The sequence below is a fragment of the Caloenas nicobarica genome, chromosome 2 (genome assembly GCF_036013445.1).
Source record: "Caloenas nicobarica isolate bCalNic1 chromosome 2, bCalNic1.hap1, whole genome shotgun sequence".
NCBI lineage: Eukaryota > Metazoa > Chordata > Aves > Columbiformes > Columbidae > Caloenas > Caloenas nicobarica.
Window position 1 is genome coordinate 165737347 of NC_088246.1, and position 21847 is coordinate 165759193.

General features: G+C 45.4%; 2 protein-coding genes across 4 annotated transcripts in view; one reads left to right on the top strand and one right to left on the bottom strand.

Annotated features, from left to right (window-relative positions):
* The window catches only part of MAPK15 (mitogen-activated protein kinase 15), a 37008-nt gene that overhangs the window by 2035 nt on the left and 13126 nt on the right, over positions 1–21847 (bottom strand). The window contains exons 11-15 of one of the 3 annotated variants that reach the window (XR_010605778.1): positions 19517–19817; positions 18905–19056; positions 15445–15672; positions 13695–13936; positions 471–814 (exon numbers count right to left, since the gene is read on the bottom strand). Coding sequence is in view for 1 of the 3 variants with exons in the window: in XM_065628602.1 (XP_065484674.1) it covers positions 15466–15672; positions 18905–19056; positions 19517–19817 (660 nt within the window). In the remaining 2 variants the exon portion in view is untranslated. Of the gene's footprint in view, positions 1–470; positions 815–12619; positions 13937–15444; positions 15673–18904; positions 19057–19516; positions 19818–21847 lie in introns of those variants that run through there. The other 2 variants (XR_010605779.1, XM_065628602.1) reach the window with 2 other exon arrangements.
* On the top strand, positions 4461–11134 carry FAM83H (family with sequence similarity 83 member H). The gene is made up of 4 exons (XM_065628603.1): positions 4461–4921; positions 5941–6105; positions 6447–6571; positions 8329–11134. Exons 1-4 carry the CDS (start codon positions 4475–4477, stop codon positions 10973–10975), a joined length of 3384 nt encoding a protein of 1127 aa, XP_065484675.1. The 5' UTR covers positions 4461–4474; the 3' UTR covers positions 10976–11134.

Sequence of the window (21847 nt, forward strand, 5' to 3'; positions counted from 1 at the left end):
TTTCACTGTGACCCTTCAAGCCCTGCTGTCCAGCCAGTGCTTCACCCAGGACACCGTGTACCTGCTCATCCCACAACTGGACAACTTCTCCAGAAGGATGCTGTGAGGGACAGCATCAGAAGCCTTACTAAAATCCAGAAAAACTACATCTATTGCCTTCCCCTCATCCACTGAGGCATGACCTTAGAAGGATATTAGTTAAAGCATCAGTTAAGTATTGAAAGCCCCTGCCGAGCCTTCTCCAGGCTGAACCCCCAGCTGTCTCAGCCTTTCTCCCCAGAGCTGTTCAGCCCTCGGCCCATTCCCGTGTCCCTCCTCTGTCCCGCTCCCACAGCTCCGTGTCCGGCTGGTGCCGGGACCCCGGGGCTGGACGCAGAGCTCAGGGGGTCACAGCAGAGCAGGGGGGAGAATCGCTTCCCTCCACACGCTGGACACGCTGCTCCTGGTGCAGCCCAGGATGCAGTTTGGCTCTCTGGGCTGCAAGCGCACATCGCTGGCTCCTGTTGAGCTTCTCCTCTCCTCCCTGCAGATGCTCTCCGGTGCGTGCACAGAGTGCAGTCTGTGTGGGCGGCTGGAATTGCTGCTCTTGCTTACTTGTGCTATCCACGCAGCCGTCACAAGTGTCACGCGTGTGTCGGCCTCGCTGCAGACACGATTTCTGCCCAGCGCTGCTGCTCGGGCGCTGCCCGGGGACACCGAGCTCCTGGGGACCCGCCGTGGGGTTCTCGTGGACACGCTGCCCGCTTGGGCAACAACTGCTGCTGTGAATCCAGACAAAGCTGTGACATGTCCAGATTCTTCCTGAACTTCATTTCTGAAATAAAAATGAGGATCTATTCAGGGGAATCAGAGCACATGGCAGCTATACTTTAAAAGTGAGCAAACTCTAGATAATTGCCTTACACTTAGGCTCAGCCTAATCTAGGGTATTCTTAGGGGAAAAGGATACTTTTTTACAGTTTTCGTGCCTTTCCTTGGGAACAGTGTAATGGTCAAACACCCCTGTAGCTGCTCGTGTTAGGCACTTGTTCTTATATCCTTGCAGGTCATGAGTTACTTAGGCTCGCGGTGGCAGAACCGTAATTTCTGTTTTCTGTTTCACCGTTGTCAGATTTCTGCGTCTATTTTGGAAGGAATTAAAACCACCTGAGGGAAGTGAGGAGGCCTAAGGAGCTGCGCGCCGAGCCGCCGGGCCCGGCCGTGCTGATGGGCCATGCTCCTGCCGCCGTTCTGCGCCGGGACCGGGACCGGGACGCTGCGTGTCCGCAGCGCTGTCGGCCAGAGCGCTGCTGAGATCCAGTTCAGGTGTTCGCGGCGGCCCCGGGACCTGTCGTGGCAGGTGGCGGTGACGAGGCCGCCCCGCCCGGCGGCTCCCGGGGCGCACCCGGCCCTGGGCCCGGCGCTGCTTGAGCAGCAGGGCCTGCGGAGGCTCCGCGGGCGGCTCCGGGGGAGCTGGGCCGAGCCGGGCGGTCCCCGGGCCGGTGACCCGACAGACACCCCGGGCCGGGGGCCGACAGACACCCCGGGCCGGGGGCCGACAGACACCCCGGGCCGGGGGCCGACAGACCTGGCTGAGCCATCACCCGCACAGCGGAATGGCGGCGCTGGGGCCGGGGCCGAGAGGGCCCGTGTCCCTGAGGGGCCGTGTCTGTGAGGGCCCGTGTCCCTGAGGGCCCGTGTCCCTGAGGGGCCGTGTCGTGAGGGGCCGTGTCTCCGAGAGGCTATTCGTGGGCCCGTGTCCCTGAGGGGCCGTTCGTGGGGCCATGTCTCCAAGGGGCCGTTCGTGGGGCCGTGTCTCAGGGGCCATGTCTCCGAGGGGCCGTTCGTGGGGCCATGTCTCCGAGGGGCTGTTGGTTCGTTGGTGTCCGCGGCGCCCTGGGCGGTGTCTGCAGGCCCCGCTGCCCCTGGGCACCCCTGGCAGGGCCCTGAGCCCCCGAGCCCAGCCGTCCCGTCCCCCCGTGGCCACGGTGTTCGGTCACCCTGCGGTCCCTCCAGTGCTGTCTTTGGTCCTTCTCAGTGGCTTTGAGAAAACCACGAGGCTCATTTTGCGTTCGCGTCAAATGTGTTTCTTCACTGGTACCATTTTTCCTGCTTATTCATTAATCTATTGATTATCATAAATCATTAGGGAACTAAAGTGACTCCTCTTACTGAACAGACCACCCCTCGTAGCGCTGCCCCTTTTCCTGACCCACCGCAAGCCATGGGGCGGTGGACGGGTGTTGGACAAGGTGCTGTGTGCCTGTCCTGTTGGGACATGCTCCTGCAACCCCCCCGAAACATCCTGCGGGAAGTTCTGCAGAGTAAGTACAACCGAGAAAAAGTATTTCTTGGTGTTGGATCTGAGCCTGCTGGTTTGATCTCAGGCACCTTTAGGTCTTGAAGCGGAGGAGAAAATGGACAGCTGTCCCTGGTCAGGTTTGTAGATGTCTTCTCTAGGCTAAAGGATCAGAGTTCAGATTTACAATAGGCTTTTTGAAGATGTGAGGAGTGAGACTTTCATATTCACAACATATTCAGGTTTTGGGTTCCCTCTGAATCTGTGTAGTGGCGTTATTTCCTCTGTTCCTTACCTAATAATGCTTTGCATTAGCTGGCTACTTGAAAGGTCTGTGTTCTGCTTGATTTAAACCAGTATTGAAACAATTGTATTGATCAATAAAATATAAAACTAAGGTTGTTTCACCACTTTATCATTGTTATATTCCCTCTGACACTTTGATTGTCCAGTCAGTATCATAAGGTTCTTCTGCTTCTTTGCTTTTTGTTTCTGTAGTTGGCTCCCATCATTACTATTCTGAGTAAGCATTATGAGCAGTTCGCTGTCTGCATGACCGTTCATCCCCTTTATTGGTTATATCTGAATATGTTGAGTATGTTGGTCTTATATCCAAGAACGAATGGAACTCCGGGAGCATTTCCTTAAAATGAAAGGCTCAAGACACTTCTAAACCAGTTAAACACAGGTATGTACGTGACTTGAACACACCAAAATGGAAGTATACAGTGGACTGCGTTTTAAGAGAAAAGGATAGAATGAGAATTAGAGTGGGAAGATAAATCTAGACAATTCAGACTACAAGTAAGTCTGTATGTGTAGACTATAAAGATGATTATTGGAGTACTTCACAGAGCGACCTGTTAGATTCAGTTGCTATCTTTAAATTAAGACCATATTTTTTCCTGTTGTATCGTGCAGCTCTACTAGGAGTTAGTTTGAAGGAGGAGTAACTTGTGGGAGTTTGAGGCAGCAGTAACGTAGTACTGACCATGCTATGCAGGTAGTCAGATAAGAAAGTCCACTCAGGCTTTATCTTGAAATGATTCTAGCATATACTTAGGGCAGTTAACGACAGCGATAGTATGGGCCCAAGGTCTCCCACACGCATGGCAATCGTTGCAGTGTGGGAGCAGAAGTGCTGGATGGCAGTGCCAGCAGCCACTGTCACCTGCACTCGCACTCCTGTAGTGTCACTGTGCGTGTCAAGCGCGGCCACGCTCTGGTTTCTGGTGCTGAGCAGCCTCTGTCAGTGCTGGGCCCAGGGGAGACACGTCCAGGCATCCGGTTCATTGCGGGTCAGGAGCCAGAGTGCTTTGGAGTTCTTTGCAGATCAGTAGGATATTATTTATTGAGTTGTATTTGTGGCACAACAAGCTTTTCTTCCAAATATTGGTTAGAATCAAGTTTGTCTTTAGTCTCAAATAATAGGTTCCCAACAGACAATTGTCAAATATTGAATATGAGCCCCTTCAACTCATACTTTTCCTAACATCAAGAGACTGAAGAAGGAATCTTACGTCCCTTGTGTTTTATTTCTTCACAGATCTCATGAAGACTTGTCTGACTTTTGACCATGTTAAAACAGCAGGATAGCCTTATACGTGCCTGCGTTCCACTGCTTCAATTCATATGCTCAATTTATAAGGATTTAGAGGGCATTTATAAGGATTCAGAGGGTGCATTTGCATACATGCATATGCTTTTTGGTTTAGTGCCGTATTACAGGCAGTAAATTTTGTAGCATTTGGAGATGTTTTAATGGAGCCCAAATAATAACCAGCAGCATTATTCTTTGGGGAGGGGTGGGGGGGGGAAAGGTAGCTTTAAAACAAAAGACAAAATTAAACTTAGCAGTCGGCAGGCTGAAAAAAGAAAGGTGGGCATTCTGTTTGATGTATCATCCTTGTTCATCACAATGCTGCCCAGTTTCATTTGTTCCTTATTTTGCCCAAAACTGTTTAACTGTTAAAGTAATGCTTTAAATGATTACCACCTTTTCCTAATTTCAGGTTCCCCATCTATTCAGAATGAACTTTCTCCAGCATTACTCTGTGTGCTTTAAATCTCCTCCCTTCTGATTTTGCCATTGTGAACCCCCAGCTGTCACCATTGATGACAATGGATGTGTCGCTGGAGTGAACTTGCTCTCATTGTTGATTATTCTTTTCTTTTCTTACAGCTCTCCATCCCCTCATGGCTCGTCGGTCTCAAAGCTCCTCACAGGGGGACAACCCCCTTGACCCGAACTATCTCCCCCCCCACTACAAGGAGTATTACCGCTTGGCTCTGGATGTGCTTACTGAAGAGGGCAAAGAAAGTTACCAGCGCTTCCTGGCAGAGGAAGGAGCCCCCGATTTTCTTTGCGGCTCAGAGGTGGATCACATCATACAGAATCTCCAGAAACCCCAGTACGCCAACCAGGAAGGCAGCACAGACACCAGTGGCGACAATGACATGGATGGATCCTCTGGGACTTACTGGCCCATGAACTCAGACCTTGCTGTTCCTGAGCTTGACCTGGGCTGGCCAATGGTCTTTGGCTTCAGGGGGACAGAAGTGACAACCCTCGTGCAACCACCACCCCCGGACAATCCCAGCATTAAGGAGGAGGCTCGCAGAATGATTCGAGCAGCTCAACAGGTAAGATACTGAAGAGCCCAACTAGAGTAGAGATAAAATTGTTTGTGTGTGAAAGATGAGTCAGAATGCACCAGGTCCTCTGCTAATTCCATTAATTTTGCTCCCAGGACCTGAGAGAGGGGAAGGATGATTCTAAACCTACCATTTACTGCATCAAAGCTTGCCTCTGCTCTCTGGTTGCATGCAAAAGTGTGTAAGGCCAGGCTAAAATACACCAACAGTTCACAGAATGATTGAGCCTGAAAGGGATTTCTGGAGGCGGTCTGGTCCAGCCCCCCTGCTCAAAGCAGGGTGGATTACAGAAGGTCACTTAGGACATGTCCTTGAGTATCCCCAAGGATGGAGACTCCACAGCCTTTGTGGGCAACCTGTTCCACTGTTCAATTACACTTACTGTAAAAGAGGTTTTTCTTATGTTTAACTGGAATTTCCTATATTTCAATTTGTGTCTTGTGTCTTGTCCTTTCACTGGGTACTGCCGAGAAGAGTTTGGCTCCATCTTTCTTACACCCTTCCATCAGGTATTTGTACTCACCGATAAAATAAGAGTTGGGAAGGACAGGGAGATAGAGCTTTGAAGCTGCTTCCCATATTATCAGCCTATAGATGCAGCTACATAGTGGCTGCCTGCACGTTGGCCAGGAAGTTAAAAATGGCCTGGGTGCGCTGGAGAGGGTGAGCAGGTAGTGACCTGCTCAACACAACCTTCCAGTGTGCTCACGTGGCCGAAAACATACCTGCTGTCGTTGGATTAAACAGTAAGGCAACGCTCAGTGACAGTGAAGTTCTCCCCTCACCTCTCACCCTCATATATAGAATATGCACCTTAGACAGCAATTCTTTTTCCAGTTCTGGGGTCCACAATGTTTAAAGGAACCTTTAATTCGGAAGGTTCCTGTTTAAAAAGGAAATTGAAATGGAGACAGTGCAGCTTTGGAATGTGAGGTGCTGGGGAATGCAATCAGTCGGGGCTCAAGTGGGCACAGATTGCCGATGTCTCTCTTGCATTCTTTTCCTAGGTGGTAGCCATAGTGATGGACATTTTCACCGATGTGGATCTGCTGTTTGAGGTGTTGGACGCTGCTGCTCGCAGAGTGCCTGTGTACATCTTGCTGGATGAAATGAACTCTCAGCTTTTCCTTGATACAGCTGCTAAATGCAGAGTCAATCTTAACTATGTGGAGGTGAGCAAACCAAAAACCCTGCCCTGCCCCTAACTCCCACCCTGAGGGGATATGTTCTGGGACACAGAGGGCTGTTACGGCAGTAAACACCCGTGGAAGAGGAAAGCGGGCCAGAGCCTCGTGAAAGATGGGTATGAAGAAGGCTAGGCGAGCTGGCACAACAAAACCGGGCTGAAGGCTGAGGATGCACTAATAAAGGGGTTATCTACCCATTGTGTTTGCAGACAGAATCACAAGAGCTGAAGTATAAAAACAGTGGCAGGATGGAAGCTAAAAGAGCAAGGGGTAGGGGGAGGGAAGTAACAGCATCCAACTGAGTCAGTGCCTTGTCTGGTTTGCAGTTCCTAAGGGTGAGGACAGTTTCTGGCCCAACCTACTACTGCCGCACAGGGATGTCCTTCAAAGGCCACGTGAAAGAGAAATTCCTCTTGGTGGACTGCATGGTGGTGCTGAGCGGCAACTACAGGTGAGAAGCCCTGCAATGTTACTTGTCCCAGATTCAGTGATAAAGAGGCTGGTTAATTGATAGAGCAGTGCTTTGGCACTTCCCAATGAACATCAGTGACAAAAGTTTTTCTCACTGAAGGATGCTGAGCAGCAGTTTTCAGGAACAATACACATTTGGCAACTGAGGTAGATACACCAGTTAAAAAAGCCCTCAAGCCCAGACACCGAGTCAAGCTTCCTTCACATCAAGAGTGCAAATGATCTGTAAAAAAGGTAGAGTAATTATAAAGTGTCATGGGTTAACTCCAGCAGGCAGCTAAGCCCCACAAAGATGTTTGCTCACAACTCTCAGCAAGATCTGAGAAAGAATCGGAAGGACAAATGTGAGAAAACTAGTGTTTTGATAAAGGCAGTTTGATAGCCAAAGCAAACCTGCATACACAAGCAAAGCAAAATAAGGAATCCATTCACTACTTCCCATTGGCAAACAGATGTCTAGCCATTTCCAGGAAAGCAGAGCTTGACTTGGGAAGAAAAATGCCACAGCGCTGAATGTCTCCCTCCTTCTTGCACAGAATCACAGAACGGTTGAAAGGGGTCTCCAGTGGTCATCTGGTCCAACCCCCCCTGCTCCAGCTGGGCCCCCAGAGCCAGTTGCCCACGACCGTGTCCAAACGGTTTTTGAATATCCCTAAGGAGAGAGACTCCACAGCCCCTGGGCAACCTGTTCCAGTGCTCAGTCACCTGCACAGTAAAAAAGTGTTTCCTTCTGTTCAAACAGGACCTCCTGTGTTTCAGTTTGTGCCCATTGCTTCTGGTCCTGAATTTCATGAGGTTCCTGTCAGCATATTTTCCCAGCCTGTTGGTGTGTCCCTGACTGGCACGTCAGCTGCACCACCCCCCCATTCCCGTGCCATCTGCAAGCTTGCTGAGGGTGCACACTATCCTGTTGTCCAGGTGATTAATGACAGTGTTAAAGACTGTTTCCCCAAGCCCTGACTCCCCAGGAACACCACTTATAACTGCCCACCAGTCAGACTTAAAATCACTGGCCACCACTCATTAAGTCCGACAGTCCAACCAATTTCCTGTTTACTGTGTGGCACACTCATTGAGTCCACAGGGTTCCACTTTGGCTACAAAAGTATTTATGCAAAGGCCATGTGGAAACCCTTGCTAAAGTCAAGACAACCCTCATCTCTGCTGTCCCGTGTCCACGCAGCCTTCTCTCTGCGGAAGGCAAGCAGGTGGGGTCGGGCACGGTTTGCCCTGGTAAATCCCTGCTGTCTGATCCCAGCTGTCTTGCTGTTTTTCCTGTGCCTGGAAATGGCTGCCAGGAAGATTTGCTTCACAATTTTCGCTCAGACTGAGGGCTAAGGCTGACTTGCTGTAGTTCCCTAGATGATCATTTTGCTCTTTTTGAAAAGATGGGCACAACATTTTAGTTATAAAAACCAATTACAACCCAAAGTAATTGCAGGAACATCTACTGCATGTAAGGATTATCATCAGCTCGCTCTCTTGCTGTTGTTACTACTGACTGGCCTTTTTAGAACAGAGGTCACTTATTGCCTTGTAAAATCCTCTGCAAAGATGTGATGCCAAATCGATTCATAACTATGAGGCTTGAGAACAACAGTGCGTAATGAATGTCTTGCTGACCAGTAAATAGTATCAGGACAATTTTCTTCAGGCAAGCAAATGGTTTAATGTAAAGTGGTATGAATGAGTTACTTGATGATAATACCCTATCATTACTTCTGTTTTTCTTTGTAGTTTTATGTGGTCTTTTGAGAAGATCCACAGAAGCATTGCACACATCTTCCAGGGGGAGCTGGTGGCCAGCTTCGACGAAGAATTCCGAATTTTGTTTGCACAGTCAGAACCTCTTGTTCCTCCAGCCAATGTCTTGGCAAAAGCAGAGAACGCATTTGCCATGACTCCCTTTGGCAATAACATGCCTTTCTTTCCAAAGAAAGCACCCCTGATGTTCCAGAGGGATGACAGTCTTTTCCCCTCCTTTATGGACAGAGTTGACCAAGACAGGTACTTCCTGTCCAATTTCAGGCGGGACGACATGTTGCGCCATACCGTGGAGGGGTCGGCCATGCGAATGTATAAAAAGGTAGAAATGGAGAATTCTCAGATGGATCCTGTCAGGGGTTTTCTCCGTTCCAAGCAGCTGGAGTTGGATGCTTTTAAGAGACACAGTTTTGCAGAAGGAACATTTGAGAATTTTGCTTCTTCTAAACAGTATGCCAGGCAGATGTTCATGAACAATATGGATGAATTTAAAATCCAGTCTAGCCATTTCCAGAAGGATCAGTTCTACCAGTACCAGTTTGAACACCCCCATCTTTCTGGGAGACCTCAGGGACTCTTTGAGAGAATCCGAGGTGGTAGGCCAGGATTCAATGAACTGGAAGACTATGGAGAGGGACCCAGATACCCTGAACTTGAATCCGGTTTTCCACAGGAGGGTTTCCCCTTAAGGCTGGATTACGTACCTTCAAATTCTTCCAGGGAAGTAAGACATGGCTCTGATCAGCTGAATCCTGCAGGCAATGGCCCAATGGGAATGATGTTAAGACGACAGAATATAGGACAGAAATTTATTTGCCAGACTTCTCCTACACAGAAACAAAGCCTGGAACAACGCCTGTTCTTACAAGACAAAGATGAGGACCAAGATGAAGACAAGAACGCCCAGGAAAACAGAACGGGTTTACGTAACTGGAGGATTTCTTCATACCTTAGTGCGTACCAGTCCGAACCTGAAGAAGGTCTTCCAATGCCTATGGAATCGGAGGCATATAATGATGTTCTTGGGGATACCCTCACAAAGCACCCCACTGACCTCATCCCAGCATTCAAATCTCCGATGTCTTTTAATAGCAAGTCACTGGGAATTGAAAGTGCCAAAGAATTTGCAGAACCTGACAGAATAGGTGAAGAAACTCCTCTAATGAAACAAGATGCCTTTAGGTCCAGAATAAACCCTTTGATCCAGAGGAGCTCAAGACTCAGGTCCTCTCTGATTTTCAGTGCTGCCAAGTTAGATCAGCCTAACACCACAATAGAAAAGGTCCAGATGATCCAGAAAGAACAAATGTCCAGTGAGTTGACAAAAGACAATGAAACTATAAAGACAGCTGCCTCATCTAAAGTGGCAGAACTTTTAGAGAAGTACAAAGCTGTGGGCAAAGACACAGAGCGAGCTACAGTCACTCATACCAAAGCTGTTTCCAGTTTTCTACAGGAAGAATCACAGAACACAGAGAAGAAATGTACCAAATCTGTGCAATATAAGATTCTGGAGAGTAGGGTACTAGACTCCAAAGACTCCTGCAGTACTTACAAAGTGCACGGAGAGGTTGACAGAGCATTTGGAATGGCCTCATCAAGCCCCCAGCTTGTCGACACATTGAGTAAAGATCCCCTAGCACATATTGGCACTAAAGTGGACAAATTATCATCTCGATTTTACCCCATTGAGAATAAACCTGCTCTTCCAGAGAAGGAGAGTCTAATATTTGTAGGAGAGACTCAGAAATTGACTCTTCCAGAGAAGAAGGAAAGAGTGACATTCAAGGAAGGCACTCAAAAATTAGTCAATACAGAACTGAAGAAACCACAGATTAGGACAAGTACCACATCAGTTCTTGAAAATTTATCTATGAGTCAGGGATCTGACAGCTCTCTCAATAAATCTGAGGAAGACTGTTCAAAACAAGAACAAAATCCAATGGAATTTTTAAGAAAAGGGTCACTACGGCTGAAGCAGCTTTTGAACCCAAAAGGTGAAAAGAAATTGGAGGAGGAACCCACTTCTGAGAGTGGAAAATCTGACAAGCCAGCTGTAGTTCTCAAACGATCTTCTATAGGGGACTGTCAGGAAATGATGGAGGAAGAAAAAACCCATAAATTTTCAACACCAGTTCCTCCCAAAAGCAGCCAGCCAACACAGGGGAGATTTCCCTCATCCACAGCGAACATCCTGTACAGCAGCAATCTCCGTGATGACACCAAGGTGATTCTGGAACAAATCTCTGCAAACAGTCAGAAGAACAGAGCTGAACTGGCCAAACAACTACCATCGACTAGCAATCCTGATCTTTCTAAATCAACTACAAGCTTGGAAAGGAAGGGTGAGAAGGAGAAAAGCTGTAACATCCACAGGTCAGAGAGTTTTGGGAGTCAGAAACGAAATCTTCAGCGGCAACCATCAGAGGATAGAGATACCCTTCTGAAAAAAATGGAGAATATGCGGAAGGAGAAGCGAGTCTACAGTAGATTTGAGGTCTTCTGCAAAAAGGATGAACATACAAGTCAAAGTGAAGAGGAATATGACACAGATGCCAAAGACAAGAAGATGGGAAAATTCATGCCCAAAATCCTGGGGACCTTCAAGACCAAAAAATGATCATAGAAATACTATTTAATTCCATATAATCACTGACTGTCAAAGGGGAATGAGGAAGTAACTTGTTTACGATGGCTATAAGCACCATAGGCAAATACTCTTCGTGGTTAGTGAGTGGAAACGTGTTCAGCATTAGACTCCTATGGCACAATTTGTGGTACCAGGCAACCTTAGCACAGTGTGTTTCAAATAAAATTATTAAATTGCCAAAATGCTTAAAACGAATAAATAAAGTAAGAGTCTCTTTATGTTATGCTCAGGGAATGTTTTCAGCAGACAAAATAATTCCACTTTCAGAAGGAAAGAATAAAAAAATGGAAAATTCAATACTTGAGTTCAGTCCAGGAAAGAAAAATACACACACACGTATACGCATTAACTAGAAAAAGCGTTAAAAACCCCATCGTTTCTCAGATATTGATATCTTTTCATTGTATCTAATAACGAACTTAATATGGGAGGCACCTTTTTGAAGGTATACAAGAGAAAAAAAAATTGTGAACAACTTTTTGCCCTTATCTATGGTTATGGTCTTGTCTAGCAGTACATGCTCAGCTTTCATATTTACCAGTTTCTCAGCCTCCTGGTTCTGTTTTGTTCCTGGTTTGTTTGCCTACGAATAATGGAAGTGTTGCTCTGGCGGGTGAGCTGAAAGCAGCAGTTCAAGTGCCATGGGGAAGGAAAATGACTTGGACAAAGAAATGGACAAAGGCCTCGGTTTAGGACCCCTTTCCAGCCCAGCTGGGAGTTTAATCAGCATCTAAAATGCTGTCTTAGCCAAGTAGTAACTTCCTTGACAATGTAACTCATTAAGTGATGGTAGGGAGGAGGCAGCATTCATTCGTTAGCACATCTTCCCAAGTGAAAACCAGGCAAGAAGGCTGCTGGCATTTTCAAGCTCAGAAGTGTTTTTTCTCCTGTAACTGTCTCGTAGTGGTTTGGTACCAAGCTTAACCAGGCAGCTTTAAAACAATCCAGATTAGGCTGTACATTCATGCTGTTGTGTGTCATGCAGGCCAGAAGGCAGCGACAGGAGCTATCGAGAGAACCCCGTTCATAATGTTGAGTTACTTGGCTGTTTGGTGTTTTCCTCAGCTTGGACTGGCTCTGCTTGGCATCCAGCAGGATTGCCAAATTGGGATTTTTATTTTCCTGATTTTTGTGCTATAGTCAGAGGACAGAGAAGAGTGCTCTCACATGGAACTAAGCTGCTGAATTTCCCATTCCCGTTCACCCAGGTTTCGTGATGACCCACTTGTGACGCTCACTGCACACTCAGCAAACCAGGTCTGGTGGAGGCAAGAGGCTGCACCAGGGCCTGGCGGTAACTTTAGCAGGTCTTTAAAACTTCACATTTGTTTTTTTTAGGGTGCCAGCTCCCATGGTAGCAGGCTCTAAATCATTCAGCAGGCTTTATATATTTTACATATCTGTAGCAATGATTTTTTTTTCTATTTGTTGAAAACCTTGGGTAATGAATGTATGGATAAATAGACTGTCTGATCTGAAAAAAAAAGAAAAAGCTGACTTCCATATTGATACAGACGGTGGTAAAAATCTGCAAGAATCAAGAGGAATTATCATTTTAATATGAGGAGGTAAACCTAGAAATAAAGAGAGGAAAAAGAAGAAAAAAGGAGGGAAGAAGCAGCCAAAATTGGAAAAAAAGCTGAAATTAATTTCTTATGCTTATTCCATATTGTATAAATGTATACAATTTCAGATACAACACATAATCTGCTACATCTGTACAAATTCATCAATGAATGATGTACGTATACTTATTTTGTTTGCTCTTAGTAATGAATCAGATCCAGTTATTGGTGGGTCCCAAAATGAACCATAATGATCAATACAGTTGTTCTCTGCCAGATGATACAGATAGAGATTAGTTTACTCTAGAGAAGAATATCGGATATCTAGATATATATCCTATAATATATATGCTAGCCCTATTTTGTGTAATTCTTACTTGCATCATTCCGTAGCTCCCCAGCCTTTCCCAAACCTACCTGGTCCAGCATCACACTGTAACAGACAAGTTAGAAGTTAAATAATTTCTACAGTAACAGATTACATTAACATTTTAGAATTTTGCTGTATTTGTTTAGATTTTTAGTATTTTATCTTGCTCAGCACAGTGTAAAAGCGTGTTTCTGACCAGAACTAGCATGACTCATCTCCTTTAGTGATCTGTTGATTACCAGATGATGTAGGTGTATACAAACATTGTGGAATAATGAATTCACTTGGTAAAGCCATTTTAAGAATAGAGTTAGTGTTAGAGCCCATCACCTCTCTGGTTCAGAGAGGATCTTAGGGCTGCGTTGTATCGTTGAATTGCCGGGTGTTCGGCTTTCAGCGAAGGCACAACGTGAATTAAGCAGTGGGCTCCTTTCCTGCATGTGAGAACTGGTGTCTTGGACTCACAAGCGCCCACATGCTGCACAGAGCACTCGCCACACGATGTGTTCACCCGTCATTGCCATTTCCTGCGTCTGCCTGGGCCTCAGATAGACAGGAAATGCCTATTTTATGAATAAACCAGAATAAACCAGGACTTCCCTGCGAGCTGCATTCCCAGCTCCCTGGTATTACCAGACTTCAGTGACCACACCTGGTACCAGAAGTGAATGTACTCTCTTTTTACTTAGCTAGCCTTTGGTGTATAGGTACTAAAAGATAAAATGGATATTCTGTCAATGGCAGTGGTACTCACATGTTGGAATTTAGTGCCTGAATCCCCTCTGTTACTGTAGTCCCAGCGTTCTGGAATAACAACCATTTATCAGAGGTGAAGTAAAATCTCAGGGACAGAAACTTCTTGTAAGAACTTCAAGTTAATGTATCAAAAATCAGCATTAAGTCAGGAATATAGTTTTAAAGTTCACTGTAGTCCCGCTGTTGCCTGATAACAACTTCATGATGTTTCAGTGATAGTATCTCTTGGAACATTGCTTTCTGAAAGGAAAAAAAAAGTATTATTAATTGAAAAAGACACCCCTGTATTTTTCCCCCTTTCACACAGAGCAAACATTGACTGAAAGACAAAGATTTTCTGTAGGGCAATATAAAGTATTTATTATTACAATATTGCATGGTAGGTGAGCTATTAAATATTGCAGCAGAACCTATCTATACTTATAATGCTTTTCTACTTGATTTTAATGAAAATAAGTCACTATTGATTATGTTCATTTACACCAGAAGAGTCATTAGTGGAAAACAAAATGAGAGGCTTTAAGATTATCTGTGAAGAGTTTAGTCTTCTTGGTCTTCAGGAAACAGTTAATTACCTATTCTGCTCAAAAAAAAAAAAAAAAAAAAAATCTGCATTTAGGCAGTGCACTCTGAACTGCTAAAGAACCATATAATGGGTTGGAAGAGACCTTTGACGATCGTCTCGTCCACCCCCTGCGGTGTCGGGGCATCTCCCACCAGCCCCGTCCGGGCTGACCCTGAGCGCTCCCAATACCGGGGCACCCGCAGCTGCCCTGGGCAGCCTGTGCCGGGGCCTCGCCACCCTGACCGGGTAAAACACCGTCCTTGTGTCCAATCTAAACCTGCCCTCTCTCAGTTTGAAACCATTGCCGCTGCTTCTGTCACTATAGGCCTTGGTAAAAGTCTCTCTCCATCTTTTGTATGAGCCCCCTTTACTGAAAGGCCGCACTAAGGTCTCCCGGAGCTTCTCCTGCCCAGGCTGAACCCCCAGCTGTCTCAGCCTTTCTCCCCAGAGCTGTTCAGCCCTCGGCCCATTCCCGTGTCCCTCCTCTGTCCCGCTCCCACAGCTCCGTGTCTGGCTGGTGCCGGGACCCCGGGGCTGGACGCAGAGCTCAGGGGGTCACAGCAAAGCAGGGGGGAGAATCGCTTCCCTCCACACGCTGGACACGCTGCTCCTGGTGCAGCCCAGGATGCGGTTTGGCTCTCTGGGCTGCAGGCGCACATTGCCGGTTCATGTCCAGGTTTTCATCCCCCAGCACCCCCAGGTCCTTGTCCTGGGGGCTGCTCTCCATCCCTTCATCCCCAGCCTGGGCTGATACCGGGGCTTGTCCCGACCCACGTGCAGGACCTTGACCTTGTTGAACCCCATGAGGTTCATGAGGGCCCTGAATATGTCTTTGTATGTCTAAAGGCCCTGAATAGTCTGAATATGTCTAAATACATTCAAGTATCAGAAGACTGCAGTTTGCTGTATTTTTTGCAATAATTCAGAGGAGCAATATGAACTGACAGTATTCATTTTTATCATGGTATGGGACCAAATACTGCTATGCCCTTGTCAGGTAAGACTGGAAGGCAAAGGGCTTATATTTTCTTTCCTGTTGGTTTGTCCAGAGGAAAGTAGTACATTGTTCCATGCAATGAATAAAGCATTTCCCTTCAGCTGGGCTGTTAAATGCCTGTTATATTTTGCTCTCATTTGCTGTTACTGGCTCAGTTAGGGGACTGATGAGATGAGCTGTACTCACCTGGTTAGAACACTTCCATAATCACTGCTCGTGGTTTTGGGAGGACTTCAATATTGGAAGACTCTGCAGTGCAGATTTACATATGGTTCCATAGGCCTGGGAGTAACTGCCCATTGATGCTTTCGGATCACCAGCAGCTCCCATATTTGCAGTAATCTGGAACATCTTTTTACTGGACTTCACAATGGGACAAACATCTTTGTTGTGAAACTGAGTATTTCTTGGATTCTGTGCGAGAAAGAAAAGCCAAGATAATAACTTGTGATCAGTTTTCTAAAATACAAACAAGGAACAAAAGATTTTGCTTCAGCTCAGGAGTAGGACAGATCATGAATGTTATATAAATAAGCAAAACAGACTGTTTTGTAAGATCAAGAATAGGACGGCGAGAATCATGTGAGGGAGGAGGTGTTAAGAATGAGTGTATAAAAAATGAGCTCATGGCACTGGAGCAAAAGTCCGAAGGCCTGTTTGGCTAGGATCTTGTTTTCAACAATAGTGAATGCTCTAAATAAATGTACAGAAGACAGATCATCATCATCACCATCATCATTCCCCAGTATGTCCTCCTGCCTTCTGCCAGACAAATGGCTTGGTGACTTTCTGAGTTGGAAGCTGCATATGCGTATTGTGTTTATCAGCCCCTGTGAGGAAAAGTTAATAATACATCAACACATTACAATACATAATACACTACAATACATTTGAATCTGCAGTTCAATAGGAGAGCGGTTTCACTGCAGCTTACGCTTTGTGAACCTCTATAATTATCTGAAAGGCAAGAGTTCCCATTCAGTACTGTGGCACTGGCTGCTGTCACACCAGCCACTACAGGAGTTTCCTGGTCAAATGGCTGAGAACGGGAGTTTCATGAGCCTGACAGGATACTGAAAATGAAATGCAGACTGAGTGCAGAGCAAACCGGAATGTCAGAACTTCTCAGCTCCTGCTCGGGCTGAATGAGAAAGATGGAAAAGTCGACATTCACTTAACGTAAGATCAGCCAGAATGCTGACAACCTTCTACCGCAATACCCTGTCTCTGACACTAGTCAGTGTTCGCCTCTCGGGGAACAAATATAAAGCACGGGGCATGTGTAGAGTGATCTTCTCCCTGTTATGCTCTTCCAGTAACAGAAAGTTGCTCACAATTACCTATAGATTCCTCAAAATGCATTGTTCATAAGTACATCTGCACGTGCAGCAATCTTCACAATCTCATGTTGTGGAATAAATGTTTCCATACTTGCTTCGCACTTGTGGCATAAATGGTTCCTCTCACTCTCAAAACATTTTGAATGAGATTCCAAAGCAGAAGGGCTGAAAGATGGGTTGCAAGTGTGCATGTGGACATATTCAGAAGTTACTGGCATTCATGTCTCCTTTTAGCAATTATTCATATGTATTTCCGTATCAATCACAACAGTAAGAAGAGCTACAGTAATAAGAAGCTTGACAGTGTCTGCAGCTTGTTTCTGGCTTGAAACCGTTCAGATCAATCAGACCTGTATTCAAAGAAATAATTTGCTTTAAGGTAAATGTGATATTGCATGCTGACACAAAACAGGTGATCCCACCCAACTCATCTTTGATAGTGGTGTCTGTCAGAAGTCCCTTCACACAATTGTGCTCAGCGTGCATTGCGAATGGTTTGGAGCTCCAGCACACAGAAACTCCAGTATTCTTTTGTGGGGATATGAGAAAGTCCCATGAGAAACAAGTGAATCTTCATTGTCACAAAAAGGGTCATCTGTGGTGCCTCTTTCCGTATTCCTCCTCGGTCACAATCTTCCTCTGATCACCTTCTGTTGGGTGGACTCTCCTTGAGCTAGTGAGCAGAGAACTAGCTCAGGAAAAATAAATTCTTCGCCACGAGGGTGGTGAGGCCCTGGCACAGGCTGCAGAGCGGCTGTGGACGCTGCGTGCCAGGCCGGGTTGGACGGGGTTTGAGCAGCCTGGGCTGCTGGAGGGCGTCCACGGCAGGGGGATGGAACTGGGTGGTCTCTAAGGTCCATCCCAACCCAAACCATTCTGTGATTCTATGAAAAGGCAGAGGCAAGGAAGTCATTTAAGAACTCCATGAGGATACGAACTTTTACAAGGAAGTTCGGGCAAGAACAGGGAAGAGGGAGGAGCAGAGAGGAGAGGACTCAAACCTTCACTGTTCAGCGACAGCAATCCATAAGGTTGGCTCGAGAAGAGCTAGAGCAAATTCTCCAGCTAAGTTTGGAATACCCAACAGTCTCAATCTGGTTAAAAAGGAATTTGCTGCCTTTGGGCAGGACATACCATCATTGAAGATGATGTAAAAGCAATTGATCTGTGATTCTCAAAGTCAAAGGGAGTTTTTGGTGCTGCTGACAATATGAACAGTGTGCTAATCTGAAATGGTGTTCAAATCCTCACTTGTCTGAAGTGATAAAATTGAAAGTAGAATGGAGTCCAAAACTAGCCTCTCATTTAAAAAAAGAGCCGTGGGAAAAAAGTCAGATATCCCAGCACATCTCAGGAGATGTTGCATTAAAAGCTCAATATAGGAAAAAGAAGTGGAGGCAGAGAATCTGCAGAGATATTTTTCTTTTTGAATCTGCAGAGATACTTTTCTTTTTGATTACAGTTAGCTGACATATACGATCCATGACAATTCATCTTTGTGAAAAAAATACTGCTAATGAGGCACAGACCTAGATTTACAAAAGGGCTGTGTTTCTTCATGTTCTCTAAAGCACCTAACTGCCATACTTAAATTCCACAGTAATTCACAGAACTCCTGCATGAACCTGGAGGCACAAAAATACTCCTGCTGCTCAAGTCACAGATGATCGGGTGTTTTGAAAGACTGGGGTTAGACTTAAAATTCCACAAGAAAGTTAGTGTTTATAAACCCAAACTAGCTGAAGATCAGCATTACGTATGCCGGAGATGTACGATTTAAGCCACATCTGTGCCTTTGGCATTTCCTGGTGATTACTGTAGATGGTCTTCCTCTCAACACTCTGCCTTGTGCACAGAACTTAACGCAAACTTCATTAGTAGCCAAAATACCTGAAATGTAGGTATAGCAAGACTGAAGACGGCAATACGCAAGTTTCTATATGAATCTACCCCGTGTTAGAGGCAAGTTATGTCTAGTTATTTCCCCTACTAGCAAAACCTCTTCAGTTAGCATACTCTTCAGCTCTCTAGTAAAGAGAACGCGCTCTGTCCAAGCCCAAGTGCCTTATCAAACTGGGTTACTGGTACCGTTTGACTGACACCATGTACAAGGAACAAAATTGCAGTGTATCTTTGTCATAAGTAATTTTAACTGATAAAAATTTATTAATTTAGTCACTCACAGAGCAGTAGATCTCGCCTCTCATTTAAGTATCTTTAATTTGCCTATTAAGGTATTTCATGTCTATATCGTTTTGGTCCCTGAAAAGTTAAGGGTGTTCTCTTTTGGTAGCACTGCTACTCACATTAGAAAGGTTCTGTACACTTGCAGGAGGTAGCCGAGCATTTGCATTTGCCCATGTGATTTGTCTCTCCAGTTTCCTATTGTTGGAGATTCTGGTCTGTTGAGAAGGTGGTGCAGAACAGTTCCTGACCACCGCACCAGAATTTACATTACCTACAGAAGAAAAAACATGAGAGAAAGTAGGAAAATCATGAGGACACAGAACACACTGACTGAGGCAGGGACAGAACATAAAAACTGAGTCAGCCCCTGCCACCTCGCTTCACCTCACAAACCGAAGAAAAATACGGAGAAAACAATCAAAATGTGGTGGCAAACGAAACCAGTTCAAAAGGGCATGGGAAAAGATAACAGCAGTAGAGAAGCAAAGAGAAAACAGAAAGGAACATAGAGTCAAAACCGAGGCGGGAAAGGGCTAAAGAGAATGTCATATGCTCAACTCATTTTAACAGTGGTTTGTTCTTAGTTCATTTTCCTCCCACACTTTCGCCCTCTCATTTTGCCATGTAAATTCCCCTCATTTCTTTTTCCCTGCTCGATCTCTTTTCTTCTTTCTTCCCCATAATAGCGCCTCATGGTAGATTACATCCCACTGTAGGAGGGCAGTACCTACTTTGAACAGCAGCGTGTGTTATGGGATTATATATCACGTTGATCTTTGATCTCTGACATAACGTTCTTGCCAACTCTTCACGCCGGCTGGACGCTTCTGGCTGGGCAGTAGTTGTAGTCCCAGCGTGCACATGAGAAGGTTTTAGAGCAGGTGGTGTTGGTTCTCTCTGGCTTTTCCTGGTAGGTAAAGTCACAGAACTGGAATTTGGAGGATGTGGTCTGGATTCAGACTGACTCAGTTGAATGTTTTCTCTCTGCACTTGCTCCTTTGGATGGCTATTTAATTTCTTTTCAAGGATCATCTACAGAAAGGAGAAGTTGGTTAGATATAACACAGCTACACAGCAGAGCAGAGGAACAAAACATAAAACCAAAGAGAAGGACTTGCAAGTAACTGCAATTTGTTTCACAGAATAGGTAAAAAGTATAATTTTAAAATTAATTTAGGGTCGAAAAGAAAATAGAAATATTATCAGTGGAAAGAAAGAATAGGCTGAAGCATTAAGAAAAAGGATGGGATGAACGGGCAATTTCCATATATCCTGAGGGAGAACACCACTAAATAAAATGTGCATTAGCCTTGGAAAAGACAGAATCTATATGCCCAAAAGGTTAACACTGTGTTGTTTCTTACCATCTCTTTCTAGAACTTCGCAAAGCTTATTTTTTAATGGTCAAAGCAACATTCATTCCAGTTAGTTTGTAATTATTTCTCATCAACCTCTACATGCTATTATCTAGCAACAGAATCCTTGCCAAGGTTCTGGGTGTTGGTGCAGACAGTCTGTAACCACAGTTGTCCCAAATTGGACACCCTATCAGTAAGATTATTCAAAACTATTTGCTTGTTTCTTAGCCTTGTACCTAGATTATCTGTGACCAGTCTATTGACATTTAGAATACCTTTTCTACCTGTGCAAGTATTCCCTTTACTAACTGATCTGCTCTATCACAGTCGTTTATTTGTTTCCTTCTATTAAAGACCTTAAAAGAAATTTTAAGTAGGTTCAAGTTTTTAAATTCAATTTTATTTTTTCTTTCTTCAATTTAATTGCTGTTAATAGAAGCAAGAACACTTTTCCTTTCTGTCTGGGAAGGTGGACACCCTTATCAGTCTTTCTCAGTCTTGGATTTTCTGATCTCTAAGCTTCCTTTTCAATCTTCTTTTCCCACTGTCATTCTTTCCAACACCTGTTTTACTACATTTACATTCCAACTCCAGCGCTTCTCACCATCTTCCAGTTCCTTTGCCTCATAACATGGCATTTTCATAATTTCTGTCACTGTTGAAAGGGGGAAAAAACCCCAAACTGAGCCAAAACCAATTTCTCCTTCTGAAGGTTTGATTTACTTCCATTTTTGCTGCTCCTCATATTTCCTTGTTAGAGCATTCACTTGGCCTCGTTTAACCTTATGAGGTTCACACTGGCCCACTTCTTGAGCTTGCCCAGGTCCCTCTGGATGGCATCCTGTTCCTCCGGTGTCCCATCTGCAAACCTGCTGAGGCTGCAATCAATCCCACTGCCTAAAAGGAAAGTGCAGCTTTTTATTTTCCGTGGTTTGAATTCTGGGGTTGTCATATGCAGGGACAGGAGTTGGACTCAATGATCCTTGTGGGTTCCTTCCAACTCAGGACATTCTACGATTCTATGATTTTCCTTTTGATCTTTCTGCATATACTAAATGGCATGAAAAGTACAATCTTTCCTTTTCCCTGTACAACTAAATATTTTGCATTAGCTCCTTTTTATTTATTTGCTTGATTATTGCATTGTATCCTGATTTTTCAAGTCCTACTATTTCCCCATGTTAATGCATTCAGATTATGGCTCCTAAAACACCACTGTCCTTTATTATTAGCACATCAACTACACTGATCCTTCACTTGCTCTTCCTCCTCTGTTAAATAATCTGATAGCTCTGTGTATGTGGTGCAGCATGCAATGGCACTTGACTACACTCCAGCAAAAATCCTCAGTTGGTTGGGTTAGGTGATAACAACTCGTCTGCACAACCCCAGTGGAGCTCAGAAAGACACCGGCAGGATGGGGGCCCCAAATAACGCTCTGCCGAGCCACCCCCTGGCCCACGCACAGGAGCCATCAGCCCATCAAAGGCTGCGAGGAGCACAGGGATGCGCTGCGGCAGGTGGAAACCCAAATCAAGGGCTTCTCAACAACCTGTCTGGGCCCTTCCCAGGGTTGTCCCAGCAAAGACATCAGCCTCATTGTCCAGGTATGAAACTCATCACAAAGAATCATTAGGATTTCTTTGGATCACCTTTCGGACTAAGGGCGGCGGAGGGTGGTGGGGAGCAGGGAGGGTGGAGGTT

Coding starts and splice junctions, on each gene's coding strand:
- FAM83H (XM_065628603.1), top strand. CDS start 4,475: ATGGCTCGTCGGTCTCAAAGCTCCTCACAGGGGGACAACCCCCTTGAC. Junction 4,922..5,940: donor TGATTCGAGCAGCTCAACAG/GTAAGATACTGA, acceptor TTCTTTTCCTAG/GTGGTAGCCATAGTGATGGA. Junction 6,106..6,446: donor TCAATCTTAACTATGTGGAG/GTGAGCAAACCA, acceptor TCTGGTTTGCAG/TTCCTAAGGGTGAGGACAGT.